Source organism: Bufo bufo, chromosome 1, assembly GCF_905171765.1.
Source record: "Bufo bufo chromosome 1, aBufBuf1.1, whole genome shotgun sequence".
Taxonomy (NCBI): domain Eukaryota; kingdom Metazoa; phylum Chordata; class Amphibia; order Anura; family Bufonidae; genus Bufo; species Bufo bufo.
This window is the reverse complement of record NC_053389.1, coordinates 65244225-65267766: the sequence shown is the minus strand read 5'-3', so window position 1 is coordinate 65267766 and position 23542 is coordinate 65244225. Positions and strand designations below refer to the sequence as shown.

General features: G+C 48.3%; 1 protein-coding gene across 8 annotated transcripts in view; it reads left to right on the top strand.

The window, feature by feature from the left end:
- The first annotated feature begins 2674 nt into the window (after positions 1–2674).
- HYOU1 (hypoxia up-regulated 1) overlaps positions 2675–23542 on the top strand; it is a 46333-nt gene continuing 25465 nt past the window's right edge. For 7 of the 8 annotated variants that reach the window (XM_040425479.1, XM_040425461.1, XM_040425508.1 and 4 more), the window contains exons 1-2: positions 2725–2852; positions 4116–4221. In XM_040425479.1, the coding sequence (XP_040281413.1) occupies positions 4149–4221 (73 nt within the window). In that variant the 5' untranslated portion in view covers positions 2725–2852; positions 4116–4148. Of the gene's footprint in view, positions 2853–4115; positions 4222–23542 lie in introns of all 8 variants that reach the window. The other variant, XM_040425452.1, reaches the window with a different exon arrangement.

Sequence of the window (23542 nt, the reverse complement as noted above, 5' to 3'; positions counted from 1 at the left end):
TCTCCGGCCTGGAACCCTGAATCCACGCCACCCTTGATCACCATGGTAGGCGCAGAAAAGAACATCGAAAGTTGATAGAGAAGATATCTAATTGGATCGTGGACCTCACGGGGACGTGCGACATGGTGGAGCAGTATGTGTGCACACGGCTACATGTACTGAATGATGGGTCTGCCCCCTTCAACTTCTGGGTCTCCAAATTGGGCACATGGCCTGAGCTTGCCCTTTAGGCCTTGGAGGTGCTGGTGCTTGTCTGAACGTGTGTTTAGCACGACTGGAGGGGGTTATCACAGGTTATATTTCCCAATGTTTTGGGGTGTACCCTAATTTAAAAAAAATGTAAATAAATTTAAAACCCAAAAACTGTGTAGGCTACCTCCTCCTCATCCTCCTACTCCATATGCACCTCGTCCTCCTAGATCAAGATTATTATTTTTTATTTTTACATATTTTATGTCATTTAAAGTCATTTTCCTATCCACTTGCCATGCTCTTAACCACATTTTGCTGGCATTTGCAGCCCTCTAGCCCTTTCTATGACATTTTTACAGCCATTTTAGTGCTCAAAAGTTTGGGTTCCCATTTGACTTCCATGGGGTTCGAGATCAGGTTCGGGTGCCGAACTCAAACTTTTTTTTTAAGTTCGGCCGAACCCGAACATCCAGGTGTCCGCTCAACTCTACTCACAACTGTTTCTCTGTGGGTGGAAATTCCTCTGCCAGCGCCGACAACAGCAGAATGCAGCATCTCTCGCAGCAAGGCCTGGAAATGCTGCATTCTAACAGCCCTCTGTGATGCTGGTAACATGTCCGCCATTTTGTGTTTTTACCGGGGGTCTAAGTACATTGCCATCCAGTACTGGTCCTTACCCTTTATGCTTTTTATACGGGGGTCCCTCTTCAAACACTGGAGCATGAAGGCCCCCATTTGCACTGAATTGGAAGCGGTGGAGCGGCCTGGCTCCTGCTCATCGCCCAGGAGAATGTCGTCATCGGTCTCTTCCTCCCAGCCATGGACAGCACCAGGGATCCCAGAAAGGTTTAAAGCATGCGCAGGTCCGACAAGCCAGTGGTCAGCCGTTGGGCAAGAGGATTATTCGCCGTCATTTTTTTTAAGCTCGGCACGGTGAAAGGTGGAGTGGAGGACAAATGCAAGGAGAGAGGAGAAAGAGAAGAGGCAGGACGTGGAGCGCCGGGAGTGTGGCTTTGTGGGTTCTGACGGTGTTGCTCCCACTGGGCTCGATGATGGGAGGCCAGGTGCCTTCTTAAGGCGGTCGTCCCTAGGTGAGTGTTGGGCTTAACATGACTTATGCGTTGACAGCACAGGCTGCAGATGTCAACACTATTGTCAGCAGCTGACATGTTAAAAAAAGCCCACACTGCGGAGCCTTGTGCCGGCGTCCTGGGAGCGCCAGATGTGACCGTACATGGTGGATGGCTAGCTCCAGATACATTTTCAGTCGTCTTTTTGCCTCCCGTGCACTGCGAGTTTTGCCTGCTTCTCATCCCTATCTGCTGCTCCGTCTCTCCCTCTGAACTCCCCTCCTCTTCCTCTCTTGTGGGCACACACGTGACGTCCATTGACACGTCATCATCGTCACCTTCACCACCACTGACATTAGAAATCTCGGAGTAGGCAGCAACAGCGGGGACCACCCTCCTTGGCCTGATCTGGGTACTGTCGTCAGACCGTTGCTACCTCCTCTTCCTGATCCGATGCCAAGAATGGCTGCGCATCGGTAAGCTCTGGGAATGGATGGGAAAATAATTCCTCTGACTCGAGTGGAGGGGCTATGATGGTTGTGGTGTCTTTGGGGGTGCACACAGCAGAGAGTGAGGAGGAGGGTGCCGATACAGAGGATGAGGAGGGTGCAGAAACGGAAGACTGAGTGAGCCACTCCATCAAGCCTGGTGCGTCCTTGGACTTAATCGCACGCACCTTCTGCAACTTCCCACTTAGGCTCCGGCCTGGTGCACCTGCCCGACCCCTACCACTCCTGCTGAATGGCCGCCTCTTCCTCTGCCTGTCATTTTCAAAATGACCCTGTGACAAAGTCCCTATAGAAGAGCAGTATTTGTGGAAGCAGGTATATAGAACCCCTTAATCAGATTTTTTTGGGGGCGACTGGTATATCACTCCAGTTGCAATTAGTTGTTCCAGTGGCGTTTGTCCCTCTGTGTAGCTGCGGTATCTCAGCAGAACCGCACACAACTGCTGCACAATACAAATTCACTATATAGAAAGTATATTATAGGTATATCACACCTCTGCCTCAATCAGATTTTTTGGGGAGGCAACTCGTTTTGATGCAGTTTTTAGAACCAAAGCCATAAAAAGATCCAAGAAGAAGGAAAATTATAAAGGAAAGACTGATACTTCTCCTTAAAAAAATAATAAACGCATGCTAAAAGCCACGTGTGATTTCAGTCACCCTCTCCCCCGGTTTCTCGTACACCGGGCAGCACTAAGTTCCCTCCTACATCGTTGACAACACGTTGCATCAGACCCTCAGTAAACACCCGCCTGCTTGTCGGGGACTGCTTCTCTAAGGCTGCGTGACGTCACAGAATCGTGGACGAATCAGCGCCCTGGAAGGAACGTGGACCAATCGGAAGAGGGAGCCAGAAATTTCTGTGAAGCCTGATTGGCTGGAGGTCCGCCCTTGGCTGTCGCTGGAGCTGCCGGTAAATGGACCAATCAGCGTACGCCGCGTTCAGGCCTGCGCGAGACACTCCGGGTTCTTAGCAGACAGGTGAGTGAGCGGCAGAGTGACTGGCGGCCAGAAGAGCGGAGGGCGCCGACACTGCGCAGAGCTGCACCGGGGCCACAGTCCTCACACAGTAGGGGCCTAGGTGAGCCGTACACCTGCAGGGAAAAGAGGCTGCTGCATGGACCAGCAGTCTATAGGGCAGGGGCGGTAATGACGTTTATACTGTGCACCGTGTGAACTGCGCTTATAAGAGAGATGAACAGTCACAGCCGCATAGTGCTAGCCATTCCAGCTCTGTTAGGAATCGTGTCGTCGGGTATCCTCCTGGTGATGTCATGTGGGCCACATGGTGACATCAGGTATCCTCCTGGTGATGTCACGTTGGCCTCTGGTGACATCATGTATCCTCCTGAAGTGGATAAGACCATGAGCATTGCTCACGTGTGTAGTCATGGGTGGCATGTATATTTGTGCCATTCTTAGTTAGAGGCCGTCTTCGATGCACAGTTACCTGTCACACAGCGTGGGAGTACACATCTAGTCCTGGCTACCATCTGCGGGTTATATGTGGGCACTGGTGGGGTATAGATTGGGAGCGTGCCTTCTGTGGGTTATATGTGGGCACTGGTGGGGTATAGATTGGGAGCGTGCCTTCTGTGGGTTATATGTGGGCACTGGAGGGATATAGACTGGGAGCGTGCCATCTGTGGGTTATATGTGGGCACTGGTGGGATATAGATTGGGAGTGTGCCATCTGCGGGTTATATGTGGGCACTGGTGGAATATAGATTGGGAGTGTGCCATCTGCGGGTTATATGTGGGCACTGGTGGGATATAGACTGGGAGCGTGCCATCTGCGGGTTATATGTGGGCACTGGTGGGCTATAGACTGGGAGCGTGCTATCTGCGGGTTATATGTGGGCACTGGTGGGATATAGACTGGGAGCGTGCTATCTGCGGGTTATATGTGGGCACTGGTGGGATATAGACTGGGAGCGTGCCATCTGCGGGTTATATGTGGGCACTGGTGGGATATAGACTGGGAGCGTGCCATCTGCGGGTTATATGTGGGCACTGGTGGGATATAGACTGGGAGCGTGCCATCTGCGGGTTATATGTGGGCACTGGTGGGATATAGACTGGGAGCGTGCCATCTGTGGGTTATATGTGGGCACTGGTGGGATATAGATTGGGAGCGTGCCATCTGCGGGTTATTTGGGCTGCTTTTGGCAGTTTGCTGCTATTGTAAGGACTACGGGAGGTCGTGCGATATTCTGTTGTCTGTTTGGTGGCTGCATTGAGCCAGTTGCCGGTCTCGTCGCGGGAGCGGGTTTGTTACTGAAAGTATGTTAGTGGTTGGCCCTGGAGTACTGAAGTAATCGTGTATACTCTTCTCATTATGCAGGTTGTATATCTTTTGTGACGTCATCCCTGCAAAATGGGGCTCCGGACCTGGACGCTGTGTGCTCTCCTCTCCGTTTTCTTGGTAATCCTGCTGCCCTCCCAGACAGGTAAGATGGTGCAGTTCATGTGTTTGGGTATGACCACATGGTGTGGTCGTGATGTAGTTGAGTACCGTGTGACACCCGGGCTCCAGTCCAGGACCACGCTGTACAGTCGGTCTGCATGGTCAGTGTCTGTGTGGCACCTGCAACACCGTGCCGTGGCCATTAACAATGCAGACCAACTAAACAGTGCGGTCCTAACTGGAGCCTTCTCTAGACGCTATGGTCAAGTGGTAGCGCTATGACCACGCCATGTGGTTGTACCCTTATTGCCTTTACAGCAGGTTTTTCCGTTAAAATTGTCCAGCCTCGGAGCCGACAACCCCTGGGGTCCTCCCCTGCCCCCTGAAAGTTACAAATATCACTCAACTGTCCAGGGTCCAGATGCTGCTCTGTTCCCCGCTGGATCCCATGACCACTACAGCCAATCACAGGCCTTGGCTGTCACAGAGGTTTGAACAGTACTGCTGTGAGGCTGGACAACCCCTTTAACCCCTTAAGGACCGGGCTCATTTTCACCTTCAGGACCAGGCCATTTTTTGCAAATCTGACCAGTGTCACTTTGTGTGGTGATAACTTTAAAAGTGACTTATACAGGCAATTCTCAGTTTTTTGTTTTTTTTCTTTGGTCACATATTGTACTTCATGACACTGGTAAAATGGAGTAAAAAAAACCAAAACATTTTTATTTATAAAAAAAAATACCAAATTTGCCAAAAATTTGGAAGAATTTGCAAATTTCCAAGTTTCAATTTCTCTACTTCTATAATACATATTAATACCTACAAAAATAGTTATTACTTTACATTCCCCATATGTCTACTTCATGTTAGGATCATTTTGGGAATGATATTTTATTTTTGGGGATGTTACAAGGCTTAGAAGTTTAGAAGTAAATCTTGAAATTTCTCAGAAATTTTCAAAAACCAACTTTTTAAGGACCAGTTCAGGTCTGAAGTCACTTTGTGAAGCTTACATAATAGAAACCACCCTAAAATCACCCCATTATAGAAACTACACCCCTCAAAGTATTCAAAACTGATTTCTCGCCCAGTTTCCTTGGGGGACACAGAAGACCTTGGGTATAGCTCATCTCCATAGGAGGCGTGACACTAAGTGAAAGCTGTTAAGCCCCTCCTCCACAGCTATACCCTCAGCCTGGAGAGAGAGACTGCCAGTTTTTTGCTTAGCGTCCAAGGAGGCAAGACACTCCCTGCTCTGCAGGGCTGTATTCTCCTTGTTTAAATTTTAGATTTTTACTTTTTTATTTTCTTTTTGTTCCAGATCATCAGGGATAACAGAGTCGCACTAGACCTCTCTGTTCTCCCGGGGTTGAGCTGCGCCAGTGCCGGTCACCCGCACTGCTGCCTCCCCCACAGAAGGCAAGGTGGACCAGGGCAGCCTAGCTCCCCTGCATCCCGCCAGCCCAAGGGTCGCCCGCACGCCAAGTCCCTCTTCCAGCGTCCTGCCACTACGGTGCCAGTAGCTGAAGGGGCGACCCTGCTGGAATGGACCGAGGGTGAAGACGGCTGTGGTAAGAGAGAGGCTTCTCCAGCCCTACGTCCCCGTCCCCCCCGGTCTCCTGCGTGCCTGAGCCCCATACTGGGCCTCTAGTCCCCTGCTGGATCTATGCTGGCACCTGCAGAGCGTTACCCCCCCCCCCCCCCTGCCTGGCTCCCATAGACATGCAGCCAGTGGCTGTCTCCACAGCCAGCTACAGAAGCGGCAACATAGTTTATTTCTACCACAGGCACCCGGTCTCTGGGTCCCCCCCCATCTCCTACCGGAGTGTTGCTCAAGGCCTGCCTGACGGCTGTGGAGTGAGGCCTCGCCTCCGGCCGACATTGGTACTCTGGTGCGACCGGGCGCCGCAAAAATCTTAGCCCAGGCTCCGCGGCCTGCTAGGCCGCCATTCCGGGTCCCTGACTCTTCCGGCCGGCGGGGTGGGCTCCCGCGGCCGGCAAGCCGCCATTCCGAGCCCCTGACTCTTCCGGCGGCGGGGTGGGCTCCCGCGGCCGGCAAGCCGCCATTCCGGGCCCCTGACTCTTATTCCGGGCCCCTGACTCTTCCGGCCGGCGGGGTGGGCTCCCGCGGCCGGCAAGCCGCCATTCCGGCCGGCGGGGTGGGCTCCCGCGGCCGGCTTTGGGCTTGACTTCAGCAGGCCCCGGCCGACCGTCGGTGCCGGTCGGTGGGGCTCCGCAAATTGTGGCCCAGGCTTCGCGGCCTGCTGGGCCGCAATTCCGACCGGCCCGCGGGGTGGGCACCCGCGGCCGGTTTGATGCGCCACTCCGCCTCAGGTTCCGGCGGTACATGCCGGGCGCCGCAAATTTAGACCCCGGCCTCACGGCCTGCTAGGCCGCAGAATTCCGGCCTCTGGTGGAGGGGGCGGGAACTTCTCCAGGCGCGAATTTTTCCCGCCGGGAGGTTCCTCCGCCCCCAGGGGATCGCAGCGCCGCCCTCCAGGCCGGATCCATGTTAACCCTTTTGGGTACAGGCCGGCTCCCAATGGGCCTGTATGGCTGGCCCCCCCCCTTTTTCCTGACTATCTGTGCCCCTATATGGTGGCCCCCTTTAGCCTCAGAGAGGCTGTGTTTTTAATAAAAAAAAAAAAAATAAAAAAATAAAAAAAATAAAATAAAATATAATATATATATATATAATAACAGATTTCTATTGGACTGCGCAGGACGCTGCAGCCTCATCAGTAGTGCTGCATGTCTGCATGCCCTCTTTCCACAGGTGGCATAGTGTTGCGCTCCCAACCTGCGTCGGTGCTAGGGCATTTCCCCTTTTAGGCAGTTTTCCTGCCCTCTTCCAGGATACGGCGCTGGCCAAGTGCATGCGGCCCTTCCGTTGGCAGCATTCATCATCTCTCCAGTTATGGTGCCTGCCATGTGCATCCCCCCCCTCCTAGGCGGGATACTGCACTCTCCCTGGCTGCCGGCTGGCCATGTGCATGACCCCCTTTTAGGCGGAATGCTGCACCTTCACCGGATACGGTGCTGGCCATGTGCATGACCCCCTTCCTAGGCGGAATGCTGCACTCTCTATGGATTTGCTGCCGGCCATGTGCGTGACCCCCTTCTCTAAGCGGAACGCTGCACTCTCACTGGATTCACTGCCGGCCATGTGCGTGACCCCCTTCCATGGGCGGAACGCAGCGCTCTCACTGGATTCGCTGTCGGCCATGTGCGTGACCCCCTTCTTAGGCGGAACGCTACACTCACTGGATCTGTTGCCGATCGTGTGCATGACCCCCCTTTTTAGGCGGAATACTGCACTCTCACCGGATTCGGTACTGGCTATGTGCACGACCCCCTTCCATAGGCGGAACGCTGCACTCTCTCTGATGGGCTATGATGAACTTATGTACTATGTTACTATGCTGCACTCTCACTGGTTCCGCTGCCGGCCACAGGCAGCATAAATACATCCCTCTGTCTGTGGTTGTTTTCTCGCAGGTACGTTGCTGGCCATGTGTAAGTACCCCATACATGGCGGGGTGCTTGCACTCTCGCAGGATCCGCTGTCAGCCATATGCATGACCCCTATTCCGTGGGCGGTGTACGCACTCTCGCTGGATTCGCTGCCTGCCATGGGCATGCCTTCCTTCCTCAGGTGACATACACACATTCTCACTGACTGTGTTTGTCTCTCACCAGTACGTTGCTGGCCATGTGTATGACTCCCATACATGGCGGGTGCACGCACTCTCCCTGGATGAGATGCTGGCCATGTGCATTACCCCCCCTTTTTTCTGGGCGGCATGCTACACTCTCACCGGATACCTTGCTGGCCATGAGCATGGCCCTCTAACATGGGTGGAACGCTTGCACTCCCATTGGATATGGTGCTGGACTTGTGCGTGACCACCCCTTGTTCCATGGGCAGAAATTGGCACGCTCATGAGATTCACGGCTGTCCTTGTATGGCTGTACTGGACTTGTACATGTCCCCCTTCATTGGCAGAGTAGTAGCACTCTCGCTAAATCAGTGTTGGGTGTATTATTGCACACTCACTTAATGCTAGGATAACCCTGTGCATGTTCCCCTTTCACTAGGTGGACCTCCTGCTGGATTATAGGGTATGTCCTGCTTCTCTGAAGTAGGTACGGCCTTAGGCATCACTCCCTTTTGGGACCGGCCTTTGCACTCTTGCAGACTGCAGTTTGCCAGATACAATTTCCCCCCTTTCGGGGCGTACTGCTTGCGTTCCATCGCATGCTATACTAGGCTTGTGCATAACTCCCTTTCAGGTTGCACTTTGCAATTCCGTACATGCTGTGGCACTCTGTGGCGAGCCCCCTTTTTCGCTGAATTAACCTTTTTGCAGTGAGCGAACGTTCTTGTGCGTTGTTTGGGCCGTTTATGCCTTCCCCTCCTGTAGGTGGGTTGGCCTTCTCACTGCTTACGGGCTGCTCGTACGTATGCCTCACCTGCTTCCTGCGGCATACTTTTGTTTTCTTGGGATACGATGCTGGCCGCAAGCCTTGCACTCGTCTCTAAGGAGTTCATTCTGTCCACCTGACCCGGACGGGCTCTACTTGCTCTCTGCTGCACGGAGCTGGGTGGTACTCATTCATTTAGTTGGCCCTTCATCCCAGGGAGTGTTCGTGGTTCCTAGATGCGTGCCCATTCGTCCTTCCGCGGTATTGCTTCCCTGCGTTAGTGGTCACATGGTCGGGAGTGCTGTTGTCTGGAGCGCCCTCGAATTCTTCGTTGGCTCTGGCAGGACTGCGGTTCCCTTGCCTGCTGCAATTTCCTCCTCTTCGGATGTAGTGTGGTATGAGTCCTTCCTCTTGGCGCCTCTACGCTTCAGTCTGATCTGCTACCAGGTGCGGGCCGCTTTTCTCGGGGAAAGTCACCCAAATTCTCTTGGGTGCTCGATTACCCAGGTCCGGAGGACCTCCACCTTGGGTTCTCAGGGTATTCGCCTTCTGCGAGGCGGTGAACCGGGCATCTCACAGTGTAGCAGGGTTCTGCTTTTGAGCTGTCCTATGGCTTCCCTGTTGCCCACTCCTCCTTTCGATTGGAGGGTGTTATGCCGGCCTCTGTCTCGACTACCTTATCTCGCCGGCTCTGTTTGGCTCCCGCTCGGTACAGATCACTCCGATGTGGCTTCTGTCCCGCCAGACTTCAGAGGCTGTTCCTTCACTGTCCTCCCCTCTGGGGAGAGCATGGTTGTTCATGTGGATGGTTCCGGTGTTCCTTTTGGCCTCGTACTGTCTCCCTTGTTCACACTGGCTGTATTAGCTGTGCCTATTTACCGAGTCTACCGCGTTCTGTCCTCCCGCTGAGTGCAGATTGCGTGGTCCATTCTAAGTCAATGGTCCTGCTGTAGACTTACCTTCTCGGTAACTTGGGGGGACTACCTTTCGGTCCAGATTGTCCTTTGATCTCCCACACCGGGACTGTAGAACATGGCTACATCAGCATGGACTTTAGCCTGTCTTGTCCTGGCATCTGGCGGATGCTGGGCGGGCCCTTTGGTTCCTTTCAGTCTGTCCTTCTACTCCCCCGCTAGGGTGGATACGGGACAACGTTGCCCGGGGGCCGACGGGACCAGTTTTGTCGACTTCTGCCCGTGTTACTGGTCTGCGCCTGATCACATTGTTTTTTTTTTTTTTTTTCGCCCGCTTGCCAGGCGACTCCAGCGGGTTTGCTACTGTCCGCTCCTGGCTGTATTTCGTCCAGGATCTGTCGTAAGACTTATGGTTCTTTTGTCTGGGGTTCTGTGGGAAGCTGTGCATTCCCCACTCTGACCTTTTCTCTCCCCATGGTTCTGTCTTTTTTTTTTTCCAGTCCGGCCTGGACCTGGGACTGGGATTCCTTTACTTGAGGTGTCAAGTGTCAGCGCTGTTCTTCCTCTTCCAGCGTTCCCCGGCCCTCTGGGCCTGTCAAGACCTTCTTACTCGAAATGGCTCTTTGGTTCCTCTGTACTGTCCTTCGGTATCGCCCTGGGAACTACATACTGAGTTCTCGGCGCTCCAATCTTGTCCTTTGGAGCCGTTACAGAAGTTCTCTCTACCCGCCTGTCCTGTACGGTTGTGTTTCCGTATCAGTCGTGTCTCTGACTGGTGCCTGAATGGCCCCTTTTTGTTCTGAGCCTTATGTCTTTTTCCAGGACAGGGCTGTTCTACATCCCGTTCCTTCCTTCTGAAGGTGGTGTTTGCCTTTCGCTTCAACACTTCACCGATTTGGACGTTGTTTGGGCCTTGCCGGTTTTACTTGGAGATCTCCGACTCTTGTCGACGTTTGGTCTCTTGGGTTTCCTGGAGGTCCGCACTTAGAGTTGACGGACTCCAGGGTGGTTTTCCTCCGCCTTATCAGATTGGCTATTGCTGAGGTTACCGCACCGAGGGCAGGATTCTGCCTTTGCTGTCACCGTTCATTTCACCAGAGCGATCGGTGCCTCCTGGGCCGGAGACATTGGGCTTCGGCCATGCATTTGAGCAGGGCGGCCACAGGTCTTCCGTGCACGCTTTACAGAGTTCTACAGGGTGCATACTCTGGCTTCGGCGTATGCTGCCTTGGTCCGCCTGGGTCTGCAGGCGGAGGTTCCTTGATGCCTTCGGGTGCTTCGCCTTGGAGCTGTGGTCCCTCCCCTTTTGGACTGCTTTTGAACGTCCCAAGGTCTTCTGTGTCCCCCAAGGAAACTGGGCGAGAAAACGAGATTTTTGTATAACTTACCAGTAAAATCTCTTTCTCGCTCTTTCCTTGGGGGACACAGCACCCACCCATTCATTGTTTTTCTCTACACGGTTTCCGAGTTTGTGTTACCCGTTGGGTAGTTGGCTTGTTGGTTCCTTGTTGGACTTTGCCTTTTCTCACTGCTTGGACACGCAACTGGCAGTCTCTCTCTCCAGGCTGAGGGTATAGCTGTGGAGGAGGGGCTTAACAGCTTTCACTTAGTGTCACGCCTCCTATGGAGATGAGCTATACCCAAGGTCTCCTGTGTCCCCCAAGGAAAGAGCGAGAAAGAGATTTTACTGGTAAGTTATACAAAAATCTCGTTTTTACAAACGTCGTTAACCCTTTAGGTGTTCCACAAGAATTAATGGAAAATAGAGATACAATTTTAAAATTTAACTTTTTTGGCAGATTTTCCATTTTAATATATTTTTTATTTCCAGTTACAAAGCAAGGGTTAACAGCCTGATTCTGTAGTTTACAGAAACACCCCATATGTGGTCGTAAACAGCTGTACGGGCACACGGCAGGACATAGAAGGAAAGGAATGCCATGCGGTTTTTGGAAGGCAGATTTTGCTGGACTGGTTTTTTGACACCATGTCCCATTTGAAGCCCCCCTGATGCACCCCTAGAGTAGAAACTCCATAAAAGTGACCCCATTTTAGAAACTACGGGATAGAGTGGCAGTTTTTTTGGTACTAGTTTAGGGTACATATGATTTTTTTGTTGCTCTATATTACACTTTTTGTGAGGCAAGGTAACAAGAAATAGCTTTTTTCGCACTTTTTTATTTTTTTTTATTTACAACATTCATCTGACAGGTTAGATCATGTGGTATTTTTTTAGAGCAGGTTGTCACGGACGCGGTAATACCTGATATGTATACTTTTTTTTTTTTTTTTTTTTTTTTTTTTTTTTTAAGTTTTACACAATGATTTCATTTTTGAAACAAAATTTTTTTTTGTTTTAGTGTCTCCATAGTCTCAGAGCCATAGTTTTTTTTTTTCGGTTTTTGGGCGATTATCTTGGGTAGGGTATGATTTTTGCAGGATGAGATGACGGTTTGATTGGCACTATTTTGGGGTGCATATAATTTTTTGATCGCTTGCTCTTACACTTTTTGTGATGTAATGTGACAAAAAAATAGTTTATTTAGCACAGTTTTTATTTTTTACGGTGTTCATCTGAGGGGTTAGGTCATGTGATATTTTTATAGAGCCCGTCGATACTGACGCTGCGATACCTAATATGTACATTTATGTAAGTTTTACACAATAACAGCTTTTTTAAAACAAAAAAATGATGTTTTAGTGTCTCCATATTCTGAGCCATAGTTTTATTTTTATTTTTTGGGCAATTGTCTCAGGTAGGGGCTCATTTTTTGCGGGATGAGGTGACGGTTAGATTGGTACTAGGGGTGCACCGAAATGAAAATTCTGGTCCGAAACCGAAAATTCAGGATGCCCTTGACCGAAAACCGAAACCGAAACTGCCTTTTTGCCCAAATACTTTTAAAATACTTTTTTTTTAAATGATTTTATTAATAATTCTTTTTCATGAATGAAATTCATCTGTGGGTGGCGCTGTTATGGAGAGGGGGATCTGTGGGTGGCGCTGTTATGGAGAGGGGGATCTGTGGGTGGCGCTGTTATGGAGAGGGGGATCTGTGGGTGGCGCTGTTATGGAGAGGGGGATCTGTGGGTGGCGCTGTTATGGAGAGGGGGATCTGTGGGTGGCTCTGTTATGGAAAGGGGATATGTGCACTGTTATGGGCATAACAGTGCACCGATCCCTTTCCCCATAACAGTGCACCGATCCCTTTCCCCATAACAGTGCACCGATCCCTTTCCCCATAACAGTGCACCGATCCCTTTCCCCATAACAGTGCACCGATCCCTTTCCCCATAACAGTGCACCGATCCCTTTCCCCATAACAGTGCACCGATCCCTTTCCCCATAACAGTGCACCGATCCCTTTCCCCATAACAGTGCACCGATCCCTTTCCCCATAACAGTGCACCGATCCCTTTCCCCATAGCAGTGCACAGATCCCCCCTCCCCATAGCAGTGCCATAGACCGATCCCCCTACCCATAACAGCCCCGGCCCTGCTGCTCACAGCATCACTCACTGCATCTTTATTTTACCTTACAATCGTCACGCTCCAGTAAGAACTCTGCAGGCAGAGCGGAGGGCGGCGTAACGTCACTTAGTCACGTGACGCACCTGCTCCGCCCACTTTATGAATGAAGGAGGCGGAGCAGGCGCGTCACGTGAGTAAGTGACGTTACGCCGCCCTCCGCTCTGCCTGCAGAGTTGTTAGTTACTGGAGCCTCACGATTGTAAGGTAAAATAAAGATGCAGTGACAAAGTAAACCGCCCGCCCGCAGATGGTGGGTGACAAATCCCACACCCCATATTTTCGGCCGATATGTAACAATATCGGCCGAAGTGGATTAGGTGCATTTTCGGCCGATATTTTCGGCTGCCGGAATTTCGGTGCACCCCTAATTGGTACTATTTTGGTGGGTGTACGCCTTTTTTGATAGCTTGCTGTTGTACTTTTTGTGATGTAAGGTGACAAAAAAATTGTTTATTTAGCACAGTTTTTATTTTTTACGGTGTTCATCTGAGGGGTTAGGTCATGTGATATGTTTATAGAGCTGGTCGATACGGACACGACGATACCTAATGTCTATAGGTCTTTTCACTATTTTTTACAACTGATGACCTTTCCTCTGAATAGGTCATCAGTACCTGATCAGTGGTGGTCTGACACCTGCTTACCAGCTGCTTGAGAAGGCAGCAGTGCTCAGATTTGCCCAGGCCAGTGACGTCACCGTATGTTGGTCATGTGGCCTAGAAGCAGCTCAGCCCCATTGAAGTGAATACAGTGTATGGGGCTGTGTCTTGATGAGCAGAGAGAAGGTTGCGGTGGGAATCAGCTGATCAGCAGGGGTCTTGTGTGTCGGACCCCCCACAAACAGATACTAATTACCTGTCCAGAGGGTAGGTCATCAGTAAAAAAAAAAAAAAAAAAAATCAGAAAACCCCTTTAATATCGTCGGTGGGTAAGTGATAAATTTACATTTACGAACAGGGATCCCAGAGTCCCCTGTGTGGATGGAGCTGTGCCGCGTGTGACCTTTGCTCCATTGACCTCTGTCTGCCTGAGATAACGGAGTGCTGTATGTGGCAGTCCTATAGAAGTCTATAAAGCGGAGCTCAGGTCTTCACTCATTCAGTCTGATTGTCTCCTATGTTAGGCTACTTTCATATTAGCGTTTTCAATTCCGCTATTGAGATCTGTCATAGGATCTCAATAGCGGAAAAAATGCTTCAGTTTTGTCCCCATTCATTGTCAATGGGGACCAAACTAAACGGAGTGAACCAGAATGCATTCCGTTACTGTTTGGTTGCGCTCCTATCGTGGACAGAATAACTCTGCAAGCAGCGGGTTTTTTTTCTGTCCGTGATGTGGTGCAGAGCAAGATTATATTATATTATATTATATTATATTAGTACAGACCAAAAGTTTGGACACACCTTCTCATTCAAAGTTTTCTTTATTTTCATGACTATGAAAATTGTAGATTCACACTGAAGGCATCAAAACTATGAATTAACACATGTGGAATTATATACATAACAACAAACAAGTGTGAAACAACTGAAAATATGTCATATTCTAGGTTCTTCAAAGTATCCACCTTTTGCTTTGATTACTGCTTTGCACACTCTTGGCATTCTCTTGATGAGCTTCAAGAGGTAGTCCCCTGAAATGGTTTTCACTTCACAGGTGTGCCCTGTCAGGTTTAATAAGTGGGATTTCTTGCCTTATAAATGGGGTTGGGACCATCAGTTGCGTTGAGGATAAGTCAGGTGGATACACAGCTGATAGTCCTACTGAATAGACTGTTAGAATTTGTATTATGGCAAGAAAAAAGCAGCTAAGTAAAGAAAAACGAGTGGCCATCATTACTTTAAGAAATGAAGGTCAGTCAGTCCGCCGAAAAATTGGGAAAACGTTGAAAGTAAGGGCTATTTGACCATGAAGGAGAGTGATGGGGTGCTGCGCCAGATGACCTGGCCTCCACAGTCACCGGACCTGAACCCAATTGAGATGGTTTGGGGTGAGCTGGACCGCAGAGTGAAGGCAAAAGGGCCAACAAGTGCTAAGCATCTCTGGGAACTCCTTCAAGACTGTTGGAAGACCATTTGAAGCTCATCAAGAGAATGCCAAGAGTGTGCAAAGCAGTAATCAAAGCAAAAGGTGGCTACTTTGCAGAACCTAGAATATGACATATTTTCAGTTGTTTCACACTTGTTTGTTATGTATATAATTCCACATGTGTTAATTCATAGTTTTGATGCCTTCATAGTCATGAAAATAAAGAAAACTCTTTGAATGAGAAGGTGTGTCCAAACATTTGGTCTGTACTGTATATCTATCTAATCTTACCATTGAAAGTCAATGGGGGACGGATCTGTTTTCTATTGTGTCACAGAAAACGGATCCGTCCTGACCCACAATGTAAGTCAATGGGGACGGATCCGTTTTCTGTGACACAATAGAAAACGGATCCGTCCCCCATTGACTTTTAATGGTGTTCAAGACTGATCCGTCATGGCTATAGAAGACATGATACAACCGGATCCGTTAATGACGGATGCATGCGGTTGAATTATTGTAACAGAAGCGTTTTTTTCAGATCCATGTCTGCTCTGCAAAAAATGCTAATGTGAAAGTAGCTTTACCTTGGAAGACACCACATGGAGCTTCAAACGTGGTCACGCCTTGTCCTAAAGAGTTCCAAGTAGGATCTGCCTCCAGGACGGTAGTCATTTCAGTCCATTGCATCATGTGAATTGTCTCCTATGGACTGCCAAACTTCTACAAGTCCTGTAATCTGCGTGCACCAAGCATTGCAATCAGTAGGGATTAGGATCCGGTCTCTTACTGCAGGAGCTTTCCTCGCCACCTACAGTATACAGCAAGGTCTGATTAGGACTACTGGGGGACCAATCCAAGTGATATGATTTACACAGAGACTCATGGCCACCCATATCTGAGGTCGTCGAGGTTTTCTCGGGGTCATGTGGACCTGTGGGTGGGGTGATGGGGAGTATAGATTAGACATGGGTATAGTTAAAGGGGTTTCTGGAAATTAAGTATTTGACCTTTTCTCAGATCACTGGGGGTCTGACTAAATGCAGAAGGCCAAAAACAAACAGACATATCTTGGTCCTTAAAGGGGTATTCCCAACTCAGTCCTTTATGGCATATTCAAAAGACATGTCCAGTAGATGTGGGCCCTACCTCGGCACCTGTTTTCAGGAGTGGAGCCCTGAACTGGAACCCTTTGGCTATTTTCTCTAGAAGTCACAGAGGCCATGAGATGTGCTCCAGTTTTTGAGATATTTGCAGGTCCCAGCAGTGGGGCCCACACACATATTTATGTATTCAATATGCCCCTTTCGTGTTAAAATTGGCTCAGTCCTTAAGGGGGTCATCTTTTGGATGGGTCATCAGCATCTGATTGGTGGGGGCCTGACACGTAGGACCCCTGCTGATCAACTGTTTGAAAAAAACAAACAAACTGGTGCCTTCTCACTGACGTCATGACTATTGGTCACGTGGCCTAGGCGCAGCTCAAGTGAATAGGGTGAGCTGCACAAGGCCACGTGGCCGATGGTCATGACGTCACTGGCCTAAGGCAAGAAGGCCCGGCGCTCACAGGAACACTGGTGTCTTCTTAAACATCTGATTGGCGGGGGTCCTGGGTGTCGGAGCCCCACCAGTCAGTTACAAGAAGTCGAATAACCCCTTAAAGGGATTAATGACTCCAACTTTTTTAAGCGGGGAGGTCTACTAAGATCATTTTTGTCTTTTTTATCTCTGCCCTTTTTATAGTAATTTTTTTTAAGTAAGTTAGTTTTATTGGGGGTAATTGTATGGAATTTGTATAGTCTTGGGTGCTCGGGGGTGGATGTTGTGTGACTTCTGCAGATCAGGGATTAGTTGTGAGAAAAAAGAATGGGGAAGTTGGTGAAAATTAAAAATAGGAACTACTTTCACTACTTTTACGAGTGCACACAATGTAATAGGAGGAAGGCGTTGGTCTGCACGTACTAAATGTACTAGGGTTATTTTATAACTTTACGATTGGCGCTGCTTTTCCAGTTCAGACAATCTGTACATCACTACAATGTGCTTTTATCTCCTGGAAGCATCTTATACCCAGTCCCATCAGGGGAGGCCATCAGCGGAGGAGGCCATCTGTCAGCATTCTATAAAGTGCTCCAACCTTTGATCTAGTCAAGTATTTCCTTCACTTTAGGCCTCATGTACATAACCGTTGTTTTGGTCCGCATCCGAGCCGCAGTGTTTGCAGCTTGGATGCGGATCCAAGCACTTCAATGGGGGTGCAAAAGATGCGGACAGCACACAGAGTGCAGTCCGCATCCGCTGCTCTGTCCTGTGGTCAGCAAAAAAAAATATAAGCTGTCATATTGTCAGTTTTGTGGACAAGAATAGGCAGTTATATCAATGGCTGTCTGTGCCGTTCCATCCGTGTTTTGCCGATCCGCAATTTGCAGACTGCAAAACACCGGTCGTGTGCATGAGGACTAAAAGGGGTCATCCTAGTTGAAAAAAATTGTTAGTTCATCAATATCAGTTTGCCAGGGGTCCAACACCCGCCACCTCCATTGATCAACTGCGCTGCGGCCTTCTTGTAGCATACCGAGAACAGCGCCCTCCATTGAATAGTGGTTGTGTTTGGTATTGCAGCAGGGTGCTGGACCCCAGCTGATCAGCTAGTTATAGGCCATCATTTAAAGGCTGGACAATCGTTTTAAAGCTATATGCCCAACTGGACATTTATGGCACATCCTCAGGATATGCTATAAATGTCTGATAGGTGCAGGTCCAACCGCTGGAGCCCACTCCTGTCATCAGTGGGGCCCTGTCACACGCCACCAGAAATAAATAGTTCACACTGCCATGGAACTCAACCGGTTTCAGAAATCCCACAGCAGTAAATGGAGATATTTGCCCCAGATGTGGGACCTGCACCCTTCGGAAATTTATGGCAAATCCTGTGGATATGCCATAAATGCCCAGATGGGAATACTGCTTTAAAGGGGTACTCTGACGTCATGTCCATCGGTCACCTGGCCTTTCTGCAGCTCTGAAAGGGATTGCTCTTCTGGGGTAGCTCCGTCGCTGGAAGTCTGCGCCAGAACGCAATGTATGACCCTGTGCTTGGTATATTAAGAGGGAGCAATGATCGTCCGAGAATCACAGCCCAGTTTGGTGGGGGAGTCGGGCCCCCACTCATCAGATATTGATGGCCTGTCCTGGGTGTAAGTCATCAATGTTTGGGGAAAACCGTTTTCATTTGAAAGCTGGGCTCCCTTTAAGAATTTTTTTGTGTTGTGTGCCGTAGAGCCTTGACCTTCTCCCTTTCTGGGATTAGTTCCAGTGGTTTAAAAAATCTGCCAGTGTACGTCTCAATTTACATCCGTGTTGTGGTTTCCATTCATCACGGGTGCCACAGTGCTATGACGGATCCATCGTATGGGAGATTGCATAGGGATCCGTCAGGTTCTGGTAAGTGCCTGCAGTTTTAATGGGGAAAAAAACACCGACTGCCTCATATGTTTAAATGGTGGCAATATCTGCTGCAGGACCTGTAGTAGAAATCTGACGCCGAGCTGTGATTATGCATGTAGTTGATGCCCCAGATTTGGCGCCATTCAGTGGGGCTGATCTTCATGGGAAAAAATGCCAAATGAGCAAGCACTGAGGGGGAATTTATCAATTTCACACGACCGTCTAGATCCCCTGTTCGCTGGTGTTAGACTACTTTCACAATGGCGTTTTTGCTGGATCTGGCCGGGTTCAGCAAAAACTCTTCCGTTACTGATAATACAACCATCTGCATCTATTTATGAACGGATCCGGTTGTATTATCTTTAACATTGCAAAGACAGATCCATCATGAACTCCATTGAAAGTCAATGGGGGACGGATCCGTCAGAGAAAACGGATCCATCCCCATTGACTTGCATTGTGGGTCATGACGGATCCGTCTTGCTCCTCATCTCGGGACGGAAAGCAAACCGCAGCATGCTGCTCTCCGGTATGAGAACGGAACAGAATGCATTTTGAAGCACTCTGTTCTGTTCAGTTACGTTTTGTCCGCATTGACAATGAATGGGGACAAAACGGAAGTGTTTTTTTCCAGTATTGGGACCCTATGACTGATCTCAATACCAGAAAACATTAACGCTAGTGTGAAAGTAGCCTTAGATGCCCCCAAGTTATTACCCAGCATGCTTGCTAATGCATTATAGGCATCTTTTGCCCTGTGAGGCTACACCCCTCTCATTAAGGGCTAGTTTACGCAAACGTAAGGGCTCCGTGTTCCCGTATTGTGGCACGGACCCGTTGACTTGAATGGGTCTGCAATCCGTAAAATACAGCAAAAGATAGGACGCGCGTCCTATCTTTTGCATTGTGGAGGAACGGAGGACACTGAAGCGCTTCTGTGGCCTATCTGTTGCCGTATTTTTTTTATTTATTTTTTTGGCAGCGATTCTCTTGTACGTTACAGCTATTAACAGCATCTCAAAACCACAGCAATTTGCCATAAAACACATGCAGCCTTTCTACTTTTTATTTGTTTTATTTATGTGCAGCACGCCACTGCAGAGTGTGCACCCAGCCTTCATTTGGCCAAAATTCATAACCGTTGCCACGCAAACAGGTAGTCTTACAGGGATTTTTTTTTTTAGATTTTAATACCGATGGCCTATCTACAGTATAGGCCATCAATATCTGATTGGTGGGGGTCTGACACCCTGCCCCCCACTCCTCTGATTCTGGACCTCCACGGCTCCGTCCATTGTGTAGTGGACAATGCTGGTTACTGCAGCGCTGCTCCCACTGCAGTGAAGACTGCAGTTACCAGCTGCTATAGTTCCAATTTCGGTCAACAGGGCTACACTGAAGCGGTAAATCTGCAAAGGTGCAAGTTGTCAGACTCCCACCATTCAAATCAGATAGTGAGGATAAACCATCTGTATTAAAGTCCCATTAAAAAAAGCTTTTAAGGCTCTACCCCTGCATAACCAGGCAATGTTTCAAAGAGGTGGGGACGTAGCATGCAGAGAATGAGCAGTGCAACGACAATGCCCTTGTTGCACCCAAGAACTTAATTAACCTATGAATAAAAAACTTTTTTTTCCCTCTGCAATAAAGCCACAGAGCGACATGGGAGTGAGAACATTGGATTTATATAGCAGGGGCTCATCGGACATGTAGGCTGGTTCTAATGGGATGGATTTGATGAACTGTAGGAGGATGCCAGTGCACATTCAGGTTTCTAAAACTAAAATCGGGTGTAGAATCTTACCCATATGCTTCCGTTCTCTCAGGTTTGGCTTCAAAGCTGCCTCAAAAATGCATGTGTGATTCCAACCATATGGTGATTTTCTATCACGCCTGCCATTGACTTGGGTAATTAATGGCGCTTTTAAACCTGCAGGTTTCCCGTGCTCGCAGGTTCCCGCCCCGCTTATCACACAACAGACAGGATATCCTTGTCAGCGTGTAGCCACCTGTCAATATCCAAACAGTGTGGTTAGGTTTCCTGTCCTCCTGCAGCACCTTCCCCAGTCTTACACTGGGACTCGTGGGCAGATCCTCGTAATCCTTTTGGCACAGAGAAGTTTAGAGGATTAATATACCCATCTGGCACAATATATGTTCTGCAGTCGTCTTTACCAATGGAATCAAACTCTGCGTTTCTCTTTCTGGCCGCCTTCAGGTGGCTGTAATGCGAGCTCGTTTTAATGTCTTCATTCCCGCTCCAGCTGCGGGTCCATCGTGTTACGGTTTGCTATGGTGCTGTCAGTTTGGGTCATTAGATCCGCAGTCAGGCTGGGACTTTAAGCCACAATACAGGAAAAAAAAAAACCCTGATAAAATTCAGTAGGGGAAATATAAAACGCCCATAAGGAGTGATGCTAATGTCTGGAAAGTATCGGCGCCATATAAGTGTGTAAAATAAATAAACCTGATGTGCGCAGCGCTTGGGGCATCCAACGCAGAAGTGAACTGACACTAAATAGTAATATTTCTGTCGCATTCCTTAGATCTGCATGCTCTAAAACCATTTAAAACAATAGACACTGCGTCGGAACCAGAAACGCCCTATTATAAATCAATGGGGTCTGTCAGTCCTGCAACACATCCTGCATTGCCTCTTGACTTCAATAGTGCAAATGTGAATAGATCCTCAGAGGACCTGTCAGCAGGATCAGCTCTATTAAAGGGGCATTCCAGTAATTTGAACAGGGGCTCCATGCCTCTCGTGCCACCCCCTCCAGGTTGAGCATACACACTGCCGTTATATTAATCTGTATGGGAACTGCTGGAAATAGCGCTGTACTTGGCTATAGATGTATATACTAATGATGTCTTAAGCGCCCCAAAGGATGGGCCCTCGCCCCACAGTGCACCTCAGCTTCTCTGCAGTTTATGCACCCCACACTGACCGGATCAGACATGATCCCTGTCCTCTTGCCTGACCCTGTAATTACTGCCGTCAGTAACAGGGTCTAACAGGCTGCATGTCCATAGGTATTAAAGGTTAATTATCATTGGTGGCGCAGTGTGCCCCACCAGTATAAAAATAATTGGTGGCGCAGTTTGCCCCCCCCCCCTTCCCCCAAGGGGGGAAATAGTTATTCAATAAACTGTAAAAAAAAAAAAAGTTTAAAAAATACAGCAAAATAGTATAAATCACCCCCTTTCCCAGTTTTACATATTTTATTTATTGTTGATATATTTTATATTACATATCGCTTAAAAAGTCCAAACTATTAAAATATAAAAAAAACTCCTATGCTGTGAACGCCATAACAGAAATGATAAATAAATAAAAACCACACAATTCACTTTTTTTTTTTTTTTGTCACCTTTCCCGCTTTTTTGGTGTTTTTTATTTTTTTACGAGTGGTATCAAGTATCGCAATACTTTTATGTATCGAAACCGAATCAAAATTTGGGTATCGAAACAACCCTAGTCCATAGTATACTCACAGGCCAACATAATTCACTGCACTACATAAATAGTGCAGTGTATTATGTAATTGATTAAACATTTGCTTGCTGGGCTAATAAATGTAATAAAAATTTTTAAAAAAAATCTTTTTTATCAATTTAGTATTATCAGGGGGGAAATAAAACGGCAAAAACGCCTTCACAAATTTATTGACGCAACTGTCATTTTAATCTGTGTGGTAAACAACTCTTTTGCATTGTTTTTCATTATTTGTTCATCCCACCTCGCAACAAATAAATAAAAAGTGATACATAAAATAATTTTATCCCAAAATGGTACCAAACTACAGCTTGTCCTGTATGGCAGCACAAAAACAAAGGAATTTTTTAAATTGTAATTATGGTGCAAAAGAAGTAAAACATAAGAAAACTAGCCCAGAGAACCTCACGGTGAACACAGCAAAACTTAGGCCCCTATCATACGGGTGTGACGTGAACACATAGCAGCCGCACTGAATCCTGACCCATTCATTGCAATGGCTGTGTACATGAGCGCTTTTTTTCATGCATCAGTTCTGCGTTCTATATTCAGTGTTTTTCACGCATCTCTGGCCCCATAGAAGTGAATGGGGCTTCAGTGAAAAACGCATTGCATCCGGAAGCAAGTGCGGATGCGATGTGTTTTTCACTTATGGTTGCTAAGAGATGTTGTTTGTAAACCTTCCGTTTTTTTTTTCACGTGCATGAAAAACGCATTAAAACGCATTGCACCCCCCGCGGAAATGACTGAATGCAGTGGCAGACAAAAGTGACTGAACTTGCAAAATGGTGCGAGTTTCACTGAACGCATCCGGAGCCAATCCGTCACGCTTGTGTGAAAGAGGCCTTATAGTGCAAACAATATTGGTGGGGTAGCTTTTTTTTTTTTTTTTTTGTGTATATATTTCCATCCCACTAGAAAGCGTTAATAAAAGTTAAATAACTGATATGCACCCAAACTAGGGCCATTGAAAAATGCAAATTCCACAAAAGAGAGAAAAAACTATCTGTCATACAACTGGGTCGACAGAAAATAAGTGTTATATGTCTTAAAAAAGCGATATTGCTTTGTCCTAAAGACCAAAAATAGGCTGGTCCTGAAAGGGGTTAAAAGTAGTGATCGTGGCAGAGTCCTTTTTCTGCACTTGGTGTCGACCTCTCCCCAGGATGAAGTATCCGCTTACCGGGGACAATGGATCACACTTCTCTGCATTGCAAATGGAGATCTGATCTGCGTTGGGTACATGAGCAGACTTTGGCAAATGTGACCTCTGCCTCGTTCACTGCTTTTTTGGATGCTTTGGTGAATTAGCTGCTATGAAATCAGGGATCTGAGGCTGACCCTCTAATTTCTGCCTTGGTTTTGCAGTTTGAATGCTGTGGACCTCACCTCAGGTTGGCCTTGTTCAGTGGGGCTAATCCGCATGCAGACCAGGATCTGCGCCAAAAGAAATAAAGGGCAGTGTGAATTCCCATTAATAACCGCAGGAGGCGGGTTCCACGCAGGGAATCCCCCGTGTAAA